The sequence below is a fragment of the Lagopus muta genome, chromosome 7 (genome assembly GCF_023343835.1).
Source record: "Lagopus muta isolate bLagMut1 chromosome 7, bLagMut1 primary, whole genome shotgun sequence".
Classification (NCBI taxonomy): domain Eukaryota; kingdom Metazoa; phylum Chordata; class Aves; order Galliformes; family Phasianidae; genus Lagopus; species Lagopus muta.
Genome location: NC_064439.1, coordinates 14,257,558 through 14,271,187, shown reverse-complemented (window position 1 = coordinate 14,271,187; position 13,630 = coordinate 14,257,558). Strand labels below are relative to the sequence as shown.

Below are 13,630 nucleotides of genomic sequence, written 5' to 3'. Positions count from 1 at the left end.
TCCAACAGCACAAAGCATTTGAAGGCAGAATAAAAAGTCAGACAAGCTAGCTTTAAAATGTTGGTGGGTAAATGCACTTCTTTTTTATCTGCAAAGGAAGCTCTTGACCATCCACTTAGTGCCAGCACTTGCTAGGATCAAAAAGAACAGTCTCAAAAACCTCACACAAAACAATGAGAAATCTACCATGAACAACATTGTGTTTTCCATCCTGCTTTTGATAGCTGAATAAATACAGTAATTGCCATTCTTACATCTGAAAAATAATGTGGGTATCCAGAGTTCGTAATAGAAAGGAAAAGAAAATGAAAGATGCAGATGCTTCATTTCTGGAAGTCTTCAAATTCAGGGTGGATGGGAGCTTTGGGCAACTTAATCTAATGAAAAATATCCATGCCCACTGCAGAGCAGTTGGAACTACTGATCTTTAAAGATCCTTTCCAACCTAAACTATTCTACGATTTCATGAAAACAAGCCAACATCTTATCTCTAGAAATTTACACCACTTTGGTGAAAAGAGATGAATGTGACATTAAAAGAAAATAATTTTAAGTTGCCTTACCTCCATAGTGTGCGTCTTTCCAGATGATGTCTGCCCGTAAGCAAATATTGTACCATTGTATCCCTCAAGTACATCTAAAGACAAAGAGTATTTTATTAGGACCGATTTCCTGCTCCTAAAGGAAAGTCAACTAAAAAAGAATGCACGCAATTCCTAAAATGCTCAGCAAGTTAAGCCATTCAGTGACTGAAAAGCGCTACAACACCAGGTTCTGGGACAGGATGGCAGCAGCATCTTTCCTTACTCCTTTTAATGCAGTCGCTACAGATTGCATTTTCAGAAGCTGTATTAGAAGTATTAGAAGTAGCTGCTCCTTCATCCAGCAAAACACAGCTTCAGAGTCAGTAATAAGAAGGAAATCAATACAACTGCCACGTCAAACAGACAGCCTTTGACCATTTAGACAAATCGTACTATGTGCTGTGCTATTTGCTGCCCTCACAGTACAGCTGGAGTATCTGATGATTAAAAGAATGAGATACTCTACAGTTTTCAAGCATCTTACTCCTTGGCCATAAGCTTACATTTTAAATCGTGAACAAATCAATTCTAAGTTTCAGGTTGAAGGACTGTGGTTTGTTTGCAAGTCAGTTAATGTGAAATCCCATTCTGCAAACTTCTACTCCACAAGCAAGTATGAGAGACTGCAAACAGTGAGGTCCACCTCCCATTACAACCATAATAACAACTGTACCACCACTACAGCTCCTCAGCATCATGATCTACCTCAGAACAGAAAATCCACCCAGAGAAACTAAGACTAAATGTTCAGCTGGAAGAAGCAGGATGAGGAGGAAAGGGACAACATTACATACAAGTCTTGGTTAACTTGTTTTTAAGGAAAAAACTTCCGATCTAATCCTGATTACTCTTTAAGTCTTCAAGAGTTAAATACCTGCAGCAGCACGGACTCGTAACAGCAACTTACTTTTCTATTTACTAAAAACCATCAACACTTCACTAATGTTCTTCTTGCTTCTAATTGTTGATAGTTTATGCAGTCCTAAGAAGGCTTTGATAAGATTGTTTTAAAAGCTGAACCAGTTAGAACTTGTACTGATCTCCTTAAGAAATGGATCAATTTTATTTTGAGGGAATTACCAAACTCCTTGCTACCATACTTTACTTTGGTACAACCTTCTTTGTTAGAACACATGATCCCCAGAAGCCACAAAGCCAACTGGACGGTTCAAGTTTAGAGAGCCAGTACTGAAATACTGAGCAGCACTGAAATAAGGTAACTCGTAACAGCAAAGTTAAACAAAACAAACATCAGGTTTCCCAAGTTTCCTTTCACCTTACATTCTTCCAAACAAAAGTAACTGTAGGATGTTTTCTGGCACCAATAAATACAACCTACTCATAAGAGTTGTTTTCAAACAGACAGAAGCCTATCTTTCATTAATTTAGGACCAACTGTTTTAACCTTCAGCAAAGATATGAAAAAAAAAACAAAGTAACAGGTAAATATCATCAAAAAACTGGAGAAGCAGGTTTAGTACTGACATAATATCACCTCAACTACAGGATGATTTCATATTCTGAACCATGATGATTGCTATTAAACTTATAGGAGGTAAAAGGGAGCAACAGAAGGACCAGTTTTCAACATTAAAACCCATACAAATAAAGCTTTTCCTGGTAATTAAAGAGTTTGTTCCACCTTACCTTTGACAATCTTTTTAGCACAATCATTGTACACTTGCTCCTGGGATGTGTTTGACTGGAATACACGGTCAAATATATATGGCTTGGACTGTAAAAAGAATCAGAAAAAACTATTAAAAAAAAGATGACCCTGGAAGCACCACTGAGAGGTGTTAGTTCACATAGCTTAGAAGCAGCCTACATGGTCTCAGTCCCATCTTATGTTTTATTTTAAGCACTTGAAGGACGCAGTGATAAATCAGCTTATGTATGTGTCTAAGTCTTTACATGTTTGCTTACAAATAAGGCCTTGAATTAAACATATTTGGTTTTTAAGTGCAACCCAAATTGTTTTCCATAACTACTCTGCTACATGACCTCTACTTACTTGATTTACACTGTAAACCAGTGCCCAGTGTCTGTACATCTCAGAACCCATTATTCTTCTCCGCTGCTTTGGTAAAGCCAAATTATTAAAACCAACTTACATCACATCACAATGTGCCTTCATAGTATTTGTTAAAAACCTCAAATCAAAGGGAACATCCAGGTCACCTACAGTCAGCACAAGAAACATCTCCCCACGCACGATATCCCTACAATAAGGTTCTGTAAGCAGAAGGAAAAGGCCACTCTAGAGAAAGGGAACTTTCATAGACTTCTTTAGGAAAGCACTGAAAGAGGAAGCTCTGACACAGCTTTTTGAAAAGAATGTGGGATTTGGTAACAGCTGTAACAAGCTGACAATCCATAAAGTTATGAGTTATTATGCTCATCTTATTAAGCTGAAATTCTCCTAGCATTTCTAGAGCTTGATTTATTACCTTTGCGGACAGCTGAGGTTTACAAGGGCCTTAAGTCAGTTTCTACCCCTAAACTTACTGCAACTGTTAATGCTCCATTTGGCCTATGTGTAATTCATTATCATCCTCCCCTCCCCCAAGGATATTGTGGGACTGCCTCCCTGGCAGCAGAACAAGTCTAGCTTCCATCTTTTACCCACCCACTCACCACATTCCCTTTCCTAGCCTGACCTTCCATTTGCCTTTTAATAACATCTAGCATAACACCAAACAAAGCTTTTCAGAGGCAGTGCATATCCCTCTGCTTAGAGAGCCTGAAATTCAGACAGATGAGCTCCCTCTTGGAAAAAAGAAAATAATTACACAGTTCACTGTGTAAATATGCTCAAGAAGCCACAAGACCTAGCAGGCAGAAACTATCCCTAAGGTGCTGAAGTCTGCCAGAACATTTGTTTCACAGTAGGGAAATCACAGGCTTTCTCAATTACTCATTCTAGCTTCAAATACACCTCAAACCCTTATGCACTATAGGTGGAACTCAGGTCTCTATGTACACCAGAATACAAACAAGCAAGCCCAAGTATCCCCAAGGTAAGAAAATGAAGGCTGAGAACTCATTATGTAACAAGTCTATGTCACCATAAAAAACACTCCTAAGTTTTCTTTGTCACTAACATCTAAAACTTCAAAAAGCCTCCATCCTCACCATTACCAGGCAGCTCTTCTACAACACTGCAAGCTATCCACATCCCAAACATGAGGCACACTTGTCGCATGCTCAAGTTTGTCTGCATATGTGTACACACTGAAACAACACTTATTACCCGTAATAATAGCCATGGAAGATCACGTTTATCACTGCCCACTGGAAAAATCCAGAGGGAAAAGTAAATGCCCGAGAGGAGGGTGCAGTTGATACACCGGTGGGAAGGGATGCCCCTCAGGCAGTCACTGCCAGGCTTCAGACGTAGATCCATGTGAAATACATTAATTCAACAAGGCTGAGTGCAAGGTCCTGTGCCTGGGCTGGGGCAATCCCCAGTATCCACCCAGATTGAGAGAGGCCCTACAGACAAGGATCTGGGGACAGAGGATGGAAAATAAGATACGGGCCAGCAATGCGTTCTTGCAGCCCAGAAGGCACTTTGCTGGCTTATATGTATGCTGGGCTGCAGAATGACAAGTATGACCAGCAGGCCAAGGGAGGCAATTTCATCTCTCTACTCCAGCCTTGTGAGACCCCATCTGCAGCACTGCATCCAGGCCTACGACACCCACACAAGAAAGATGTGGAGTGCAGGAGCAGGTCCAGAGGAGGCCACGAGGATGTTCAGAGGGCTGCAGCACCTCTCCTAAAAGGAAAGGCTGAGGGAGCTGGGCCTGTTCAGCCTAGAGAAGAGAGGGCTCTGGGGAAACCACACTGCAGCCTTCCAGTACTAGGAGGGGGCTCATAAAAAAAGACAGGGAGAGACTCCTTACCAAGGTGTGTAGTGACAGCACAAGGGGTGACTGCTCTAAACTTGGAAGAGATTGGATAGAACAAGAATTCTTCGCGAGGTGGTGAAGCACTGGAACTGGTTGCACAAAGTTGTGGATGCCCTATCACTGGAAGGCAGGCTGGATGTAGCTTTGGGAAACACGCCCTTGCCCATGGCAGGGAGTCTGGAAAGGTCCCTTCCAAACCATTCTGTGATTCTACAATCACTGCAAATAATCAGTGTAACATTAGCAAGCCTGTAAAACTCAAACCCTGCTCCAAATTATTGTTCCAGAAAATATTTAAATAATTATTCCAATTAAATTACAACTTCCTAAAATTATGAACAATTTAATTTACATTAGGAAAGGTTTGTGGGCAGAATCTTCTGACAGTTTACACAGCAACCATTAACAACATTCACTGTTTTCACACAGGTTCACAACATATCTCATCTTTGCTGTTCCCAACAGAGCACCGACAGCTATGAGAACAGAAAAGTATATTAAAGTGCAAACACTTTGCATGCTATCCGTACTTTAATATCTACACTTACCCTATAGTCTATTTATGTACTACTACAGAAGTAGCAGTAGATACTCCACCATCTAGTAGCAAATCTTTACTCCCCTCAAAGCAATCCAACAAAAACCAACCAACCAATCCAGCCTGGTTTCCAGTACAGGAGGACACAGCTTGCTCAGAAGGCAAAGCAGGCAGAACCTGGGCTAGGCTACCCTGCAGTCCATGGGTATCTGCAGCACGCTCTGGCAATGCCCTCCTTCTGCATGTTTTTAAATGCTGTTTTGAAGATGGGTGGTTTTTCTCACCTACTCTTCAGGCAAGCAAACGCTGACTGAACTACACTACTATTTGTGTAAAGAGAAAATTACATTTACTAATTCAACAGCAATCCCTACACATAGAATACTTCTGGATTATTTACTTGCAAATAGGCATTTAGATGGTCTCATAAAAGAACAGAGATAAAGCATGTTGTATAATTACTGCCTTTTTTTGTTTACAAAACGTTGATTTGAAGAATAGCATACATGACAATTGCCATAGATTAGTAAGAACAGAGAGCTAAACTGCAAAGACTTCACTCAGGCAATATTGCCTTTAATTGGAATTTGTCACATGCCCAGCAGCTGTCACTGTATAAATAAACAAGATCAATTCCCCTCAACAACTGCTACCAATGCAAATACAAAATGCAGTAATTCCAACCTAAAGAACACCTATGAATGATGCTGCTTACACCACTTGTTATTTCCCATTTTGGGGTAAAAAAAAAGTGGTATATTTGTTTACCTATTCTCAACATTATACTTCTCCAGATGAATCTAGAACACAACTTCACTCAAAAACCCAATTGTGTAAACCAAGCAGGTTTAACTGAGCAGGTTCCAAGATAATCATGTTTTAAGAACACAAAGTTACATTTAGCGCTGTTTCACACGACTGACAACCGCAATACTACATCTTATCACTGTTCTTTTTTAATAGTTTACTTTTTGCTGTAAACAAAGCCAAAATAGCATTACCTAGATTAACTCACCCCAGAAAGTCTGGTCATTATCTTTTAAGGGATTAATCATGAAAGATTAAAGCGCTGGATATTTTTTCCTGCACTGTCTGTCTTTTCTTCCCCGAGGAGTACAACGATCAGATGACGTGAAGGCCATGAACACACAAGAGGCCCAGGCAGCACTACCAGAAGGTGCCTGCAGTGGTGGCAGTATCACTTCTGTAATATGAGGCTGCTTTAACATACCCCAGAAACGTTCAGCAAATCTTACTAAATCCCAATTAAGAAATTAACATGACCTATAAGTGACACCAGAAACATCAAGCAAACAAGCAGAACGCTGACTAGCCTAGCATTTCTTCTGACCAGTTATCAGCCACAGGATAACTTCAGTTCCCATAACTGCAGCACTGAAGGGATGCTGCACCACAGCAAGAACTCCGCAGTGCCTCCACGGCCCCTACAAAGCACTTCTGCCAACACGATTTATCACAGGCTGACGTGAATGTTAACATGGGGTTTATGCTCAAGTACTGAGTTCCGCAGTTAAAGACCAGCTATCATCCTCCACTTACTGGAATGGACTGCTAAAACAACATCACAGCTATCCATGCTTAACTTACAAGAGGCTGAAGCAAGAAGTAAAGGGCTTACCTTCTGCCTTGCATCTTTAATAAAGAACATTCTTCCTATCAGCACAAAACATGTTAAAAAAACCTCAGTGAACAGTCCCTGGAAAGTATGAAGACAACGGCCTGACTCAGTTCTTCCTATTACTAAGTGAAGGAATTACCACCTGAACACACCTAGCAGAGTGCCTTCTTAGCTTTGCACAAACAACCGCAGCTGAGACAGAACAGTCAGTGAATCTCCAAATCTTTCTGCCTTATTTTTCTTATTTCTGTGCAAGTATTGTAAAGATTATTCATGCTGATACTTGAATTGCACCGTTTATTTATTGTTATGGATGGAGTGTTAACTACACACACAGAAGTTACTGAAAACTCAATTTCCAGCATGAAAATAGCAGTTCTGCAGAAAGTTTCAGCAAAACCTTGGTTTTACTGTTTCTTCTAAAGAGAAAAGTGCTGCTGGCATAAAAATGGTCCTTGGGTTTCAGAACAGAAGAAGAGATGAGTGAGGTGTTTCAAACAACTGATATGTAGCCACTAGGTATAATTGTCCTTCAAACAAGCTAGAACATTTGCTTTCTGTTAAATCATCACAGCAACAGCTGAAAAACTTCTCAATCATCCACCATCTCACAGGAGACAAAAAGATTAAGAAAAATCACTGAAGGAATACAGTCTTTTCAGCTTCTCATTGCTGTTAGTCATTCACGCTTGCAGCTGCAATCTAGGCATCAAGTGCTTTTATTTGTACTTCTAATTGTGCTTTCTTTCACACTAGCAAAATAGCAATTAAAAGTTGTTCTAAGAACATTCCTTGCTTCTTCGACTTATGTGGGTCAGCACCTTTCTGTCAGCAATGCACGTGAATTACATTTTCATTTTGAATAATCTACTGCCAAAAGCTCCAGTAATAGCAAGTGATCTTCATTAATCTATTTCCATGTGACACATAGCCTTGTTCTCATTTGCTATTCAGTATTAGTTTAGAAGACAATGAAAAAGAAAGCTGAAATTCTCAAACTCTTCACAGGGGCTACATCTCACTCCAAAGAAATATGAAAATACAGGCAGGCAGAGTTCTTTTGTGTTAATAATCACAGAAATAACCAATGCACCATGACTGCTACATGGAATATCTGGAGGGCAGACAAAGGGATACGGATGTTTGGGTGAGTATCCAGAATACTTCACCACTTCCATCATTCAACAGCCCTGTTTTCAGTTTAGGCATCAGTTCAAAAAGAGGAAGTGTGACTGTATTCAGCAATTCATCTTTTGAGTAGTTTTAAGATAAGCAAATTCTCACATTCGAAAAAATAAAGAACATACTCGTGTAAGTTTGCTATTCCTCCACATTCCGCTGTACTCAAAAGCCTGAAATTCATGAGTAAATTGCTATCAACTTCTGCATATAAGGAGACTTGCCATATTTAACCTAAACATCATATACTCAATAACAAGTGACCCCATTTTCTATTTTAACAGAACCCTTGTATTTACTTAGCTGAAAGAACCATTCAAAAATACTCAGTAAGGTGTTTGAATGGAAAGACGCATCCTCAATTAATGATTTAAAAGGTTTTTACTGGTTTAAAAAAGACAAACATGCCAAGTGGTGCAAAGTCAGTACTTTGTTTCCAAGGTCTGCTCTTCAAGCAGACTGACTTGTCTCCTCACATTGCTCCTATGCCCTAGCTACAATAAAGTGTTTTATCTAATACAAATCAAACCGACTCCCTTGTGGAGAAAGACAGCCACGTCAGTAATTAAGCAGGGGCTAGGGAAAGAGGGGGGAAGGGAGGACAGATAGCTCAGAGACAAGGGAGCCAAGAAGGGAGGAGGAGAAGGTTTGGCTGTAGTCACCGATCTCCTTCCCCAGCCGCCTCCACAGAGGAGTCAGATGTGCAGTCTGTCACAAACGCTCCTTCTGCAGTCACCCAGTTTTCAGCTCCTATTTACCATTCCAGGCAACTCCCAGATACTGTTAAAGAAGCCTTCCCTGCTTCAGCACAGACCAAGTGCGCACAAGAAGGTGAAGCCCTTCAGGCTGCTCAAGACAAGGCAGCTAAGGAAAGCAGCTACAGAAGTGCCTCAAGTACTGTTCAGCAGGCAGCCAAAATGGCTTTCAGCAGTAAATACAGAAACTATCAGCTGATAATAATCAAATGCACAGCTGAGGAATGTTTTTAGAAACTGTTTCACAAGAAGAACTAAGAACTGTTTCTGTTACCATCTGCCCTCTGGCAGTTCCAGAAGGCACAAGAGGTGGGTAACTGACTATGCTGCTCTCTTAGAAAGTTCAAGACTTTGCAAAATCTGTCAGTTTGTTAAAAAAAAAAAATATAATAATAATAATAAAAAAGTCTACAGGTTACAGTAAGTGCTTCAACTGTTTAAGAAAAATGAAGTTCCAACTTCAAGAACATCAGTTGCATCACATTCATTACTATAAAAACTAAAACGTACAGAACAACAATCCTACATATTAAGATTTTGTGAAACAGAGCTCATGTATTGTCACTGCTAACAAATGTACCAGCTTTGGAAGTTTATTCTTCCACACATAGCAAGTTCTTGCCCTGGGACAACTGCAGGACATATATATTTTTGTTTTTATATGTTATTACATTATTATTATTTATATATTATTTTTGTTTATATACTTTTAGGTTGGTTTTTTTGTTTGTTTGTTTTTTGTTTTTGTTTTGTTTTTGTTTGTTTGTTTTGTTTTTGTTTTACACAGATGTAGTGCCAGCTCAGCCTGATTTATGTTTTAGATACTTTCAGTGTATTTTAAGAGCAAGCGTTTTAGGGTACATAAGCAGCGTCACTTCTTTTTTCCTCCTCCAGTCCATGAAGTACTTTGAGAAGACGTGCAGAATTATTACTTGTTAGAAAGTCAGAAGACATCAAGATTTCTAAAACTGCCCTTAATTTGAAGAGAACATTTGCTGTCACAATGAATGAACGCTCACTAACTGAAGTGAGATCATGAGTTCCAATTAATTCCTCCGTTTTCCAGGCTCGGAATCCTTGCTGAGAACTTTACCTGTACAAACTGAAAAACGTACTCGACCATAGCGATCTACCAGCTGAGAAAAGCCCCTGGTCACCTCTATTTCATAAGCCCGCTACCCTTCACGCGGCTGCAGACTCGCGGCATTCCACATTTAATGGACAAATCGCACGGAGCGGTGCATCAGCACTCCTAACTCGCTCTAAAAAGCGGTACGTCATTCCAGCACCCACACCTGCATGCGCCGTGCGAGGGCTCCGCTCCGGCTCCCAACGCTCCGCCGCCGCCTCCCTCCCGGCCCGGCCGCCCCTCAGCCCGCGCCCGCCCCGCCGCGCCAACGCCGCGCCGACCCCGCGCCCCCCGCCCAGCGCCGCCCCCCGCTCACCGCGATGACGACGGTGTCCTCGCCCTGGAACTTGGCGACGTACTTGTCGCCGCGGGTCACCTCGGACTCGTTGAGGGGCCTGAAGCGACACATCACTTTGATGTTACACTCCGCCGGGTCCGCCATCTTAGGCCGCCGCCGCCGCCCGCGGGGCGCTCAGCTCAGCTCCGCCGCCGCCCGCTCCGCGGCTCCGCCAGCCGCCGCGCTGCCGCCGCCGGGAGGCCCGCGTCCGCCCGAGCAGGAGGGAAAAGAAAAGGGCTCCTTCCCGGCCGCCGCCGCCGCCTCCCGCTTTCACTTCCTCCCCAATATGGCAGCCATGGCGGCGCCGCAGCCGGCGAGACCGACCCCCCCCACTTCGCCGGGCGGAGGCGGGGCCGGCGCGGGGCGGGGAGGGGTGACGTCACCCTCTGCAGAGCCCGGCCCCGCCCTTTCGCTTGGGGCGCGCCGCGCGGGCGCGGCGGCACTGACGGGGAGGGCGCTGCCGCGAGCCGCCGGGACACCCGAGGGAGCGCGGCCGTGCGAGGGGGCGGGGCCAGGGACGGGGCGTGCCCGAGGCCTCCGCCTCTCCTGGCCGGGCCGCGCGGCGCAGCCGCAGCTGTGAGCGAGCGCGTGCTGGGCGGTGCTAACGGCTGGGAGCTGCCCGCGCGCACGGATGGGGCGCGAAAGATCAAACGGGTGCAGAACGAACCCGCAACTCAGGTCTGCTGCCTGCCAGAAACCGAGGTTTATGCTGGAAACTTTTCAAATGGCGTTGAAATAAATAGAGGGGCCTTTTTTCTCCTGAAGTTCGTACGTTATACCAGGTCAGAATTACTTAGATAGCAACGTGCTTCTCTTAAAGGCACTCGCTTTTTCATTAACAAGGGAAAAATATGAATTTTAATAGGGACCGTCTGAAATCAAGCAGCCTACGTCGCCAAAGCCTTTTACAGCGTGGGGATGTGAGTGGCGTGCTGTCAGCAGGACAGGTGCGAGGTGAGCACAGCTTCCAAACTGCAACACGGGACAGAAAATTGCCTCACAGTCGAGCTGCATCCACGGGGCATTCCTTAAGCTCCAGTACAAAGAGTAGTTTCGTGCATAGCAAAGGCTGTTACACAGCTGTGGGATTTGGATCCTCTCAGATTCCCTCTGACAGGAGCTCATTATTATTATGGAGGACATGTAACCTTGTCCTTACTGCTTTTCCAATTCATTCACTTTTGTTCCTGAGGAAAACAAGAAAAACAAGCGCCGGCTGTAAAACCAAAATTCCATGGTTATTAGTTCCAGAAACGTTCCAGCTGCTAAGACATCCTTTATCCTAGTCTACTTAAGAAATGTACAGCTTGTGTTGTTTTATAACCAAGGAGGGCCATAGCATTAGCTGTGTTTGCTTACTGACATACAGTATGCAGTGTAAGAACATCTCAGTATGGCAGAAACTTCACCAGGATGTGATTTGTAAGGAAATAAATGCTTGGGCTTGCTTACCTTTGAAACAGCAAACTTCACAAAGAATAATGATTCATGAATAGGAAGTTAGTGACTTAAATATGTTGAAACAAGAAAATACCTGGATGCGTCAACTGTGTTGACAAAACTGCTTAGTTCTAGTCTATTGATTCTATACAAACTCAGGAGAATGACTGAAGGTCTCTCTTATCCTGGCTATGGGATACCTTCCTACATGAGCTGTTAAACTAAACATGCATTTTCTGTTGTCCATTTCAGGCATTCATGAAGTTTCTCTTCAGGGAACAGAAGTTCAAACTATTCAGCACCCCTTCTTTTACATGACCTACTTTAAATCTGATCCAATGCAGCATGCTCAAAGAGGACAGTGTTATTGTTGTTGGTTCTAGCATGTAAAAATAACAGCCTTGAACTCATGTCTAAAGATGTGGTGTCACATTCTGGACAAAAGAGCAGAGATCAAGCATCTTGGTAACTTTCTCATTTTGTCACTGTTCTGCTTACAAAGAAGCAAAATTGCTTGTGACAGAGTGCCTCAGTGACACCAGGCAAAGCATTTGCAGTTAGGCCAACATTCATGTTCAAAAAGAAGACCAAAACTCACTCACCCAGCTGGTGAAGGCGTTCTCTGACTACGCAATACTCTTTCACAGGAAGCAGCCTAGGTCCAAGAGATGCTCTCCCTTTAGTGACTGGCCCAAGATGGACTCTGGGTCCACCCCTTCTGGTCTGATGGAGAGCACAGGTGCAAATGTTTTCCATTGCTCCCTAGGCTAGCCATACCCCTTAGCAGATGTTCTACCACCAATTCAGTCCTTCACCTGACATTTCCCCTACAGTTACAGTTAGCTGCTTTTTTGATTGGAAGTGCATTTACAGTCTTCTCAATTGTTCCATTATACTATACATTTGTTGTGATTTAGATTAAGATTGTTTAAAAGAAAAAAAAATTGATTTTTTTCCCTATTTAGCAGTTAAGCCCATTGTGACCTTATACATTAAATACGTTTTCTAAAGAAACGCTATATGGCAATGTATGATCTGTGCAATAAACCTCTAGAAGTTTTTTTATGATTAGTAGTTCCTTTAGATCTCTGGTCTTTCCCAGCAATAAAAGCACATTAAGGAAAGAGAACTGGCAAACCTGAGCCTTGCTGTGAAACTGTATCCGGGTGATGATGAATTAACCATTGCAATTGCTTCAGCAGAGTGAAAATTATTTTGATTTGACCTTAAAAGAATATTACGTAGTTGAACAGATCTTTAAACCAGGTGTTTGCAGGGAAACAAATTAAAGCTGTTTCCTCCTGCCTTTTAAGGAACTGAATTCTTTTACCAGTACTTGTTGATGTTCAGTGTTCCCAATGCAAACACAAGGGCTCTTCTCATTTTAATTTGCACTGTGCTAGAAAAATACCGTATATGACTGTGGTGGAATTACAGTGTGTCCAGGTTCAATTTATTCTGAATTTGCAAATCAATTTGAAGGACAAAAGTAGTAGGACAATTTGTTGTTGTTTGTGACACTGTCTGTAATAAAGGCTATTAGGATGTTTTGTGAAATCTAGTGACGTTGCCTGACACTGGAAATGTGTAATTAAAAGTAACATCTTATGGTTCAGGCAGCTTTTAAAAATACATTTTAGAGTCTCTACCAACAGTCTGTGAGCAGACAATTCAGCTTTTGGAACAGAACAGATAAATAAATTACTGAGATTAGCAGAAAGTTGGCAGATAAAATTTAGTGTCATGAAATATCACTGCAGTCAAACTGGATTATATGAAACTCTCATTCAATTATGAAATTGTAAAGCCTTTTTTCATTCAAATAAATAGTATGATGTGGAACGTATCTCCTGTCCCAGGCAGGTTTAGGCTTTTAGATGATCTGAAAGGCTGAAACATGCTTTGAGGATGCAACTGCAACAGTACCTTCTTGTTATAAATACCAGTGGTTCTAAGAACCAGGTTTTGTTTGTTTGTTTTGCAAGAGATGCACAGAACTCAGAGAAACCTCTAGTTTCTTCCTAATCACCACGATCATATTTGATTACTTGTAACAGTGTTAGACTAATTAAAAGCAAAACAACTCTGGGAACGAAACCACATTTTTGATGTTTA

General features: G+C 42.2%; 1 protein-coding gene across 2 annotated transcripts in view; it reads right to left on the bottom strand.

Moving 5' to 3' along the window:
- Positions 1 to 10,397, bottom strand: part of KIF5B (kinesin family member 5B) — a 32,041-nt gene extending 21,644 nt beyond the window's left edge. The window contains exons 1-3 of one of the 2 annotated variants that reach the window (XM_048952286.1): positions 10,055 to 10,397; positions 2,232 to 2,319; positions 564 to 637 (exon numbers count right to left, since the gene is read on the bottom strand). In XM_048952286.1, coding sequence (XP_048808243.1) covers positions 564 to 637; positions 2,232 to 2,319; positions 10,055 to 10,180 — 288 coding nt within the window. In that variant the 5' untranslated portion in view covers positions 10,181 to 10,397. The remainder of the gene's footprint in view (positions 1 to 563; positions 638 to 2,231; positions 2,320 to 10,054) is intronic. The other variant, XM_048952285.1, reaches the window with a different exon arrangement.
- Between the last annotated feature and the right edge of the window lie 3,233 nt (positions 10,398 to 13,630).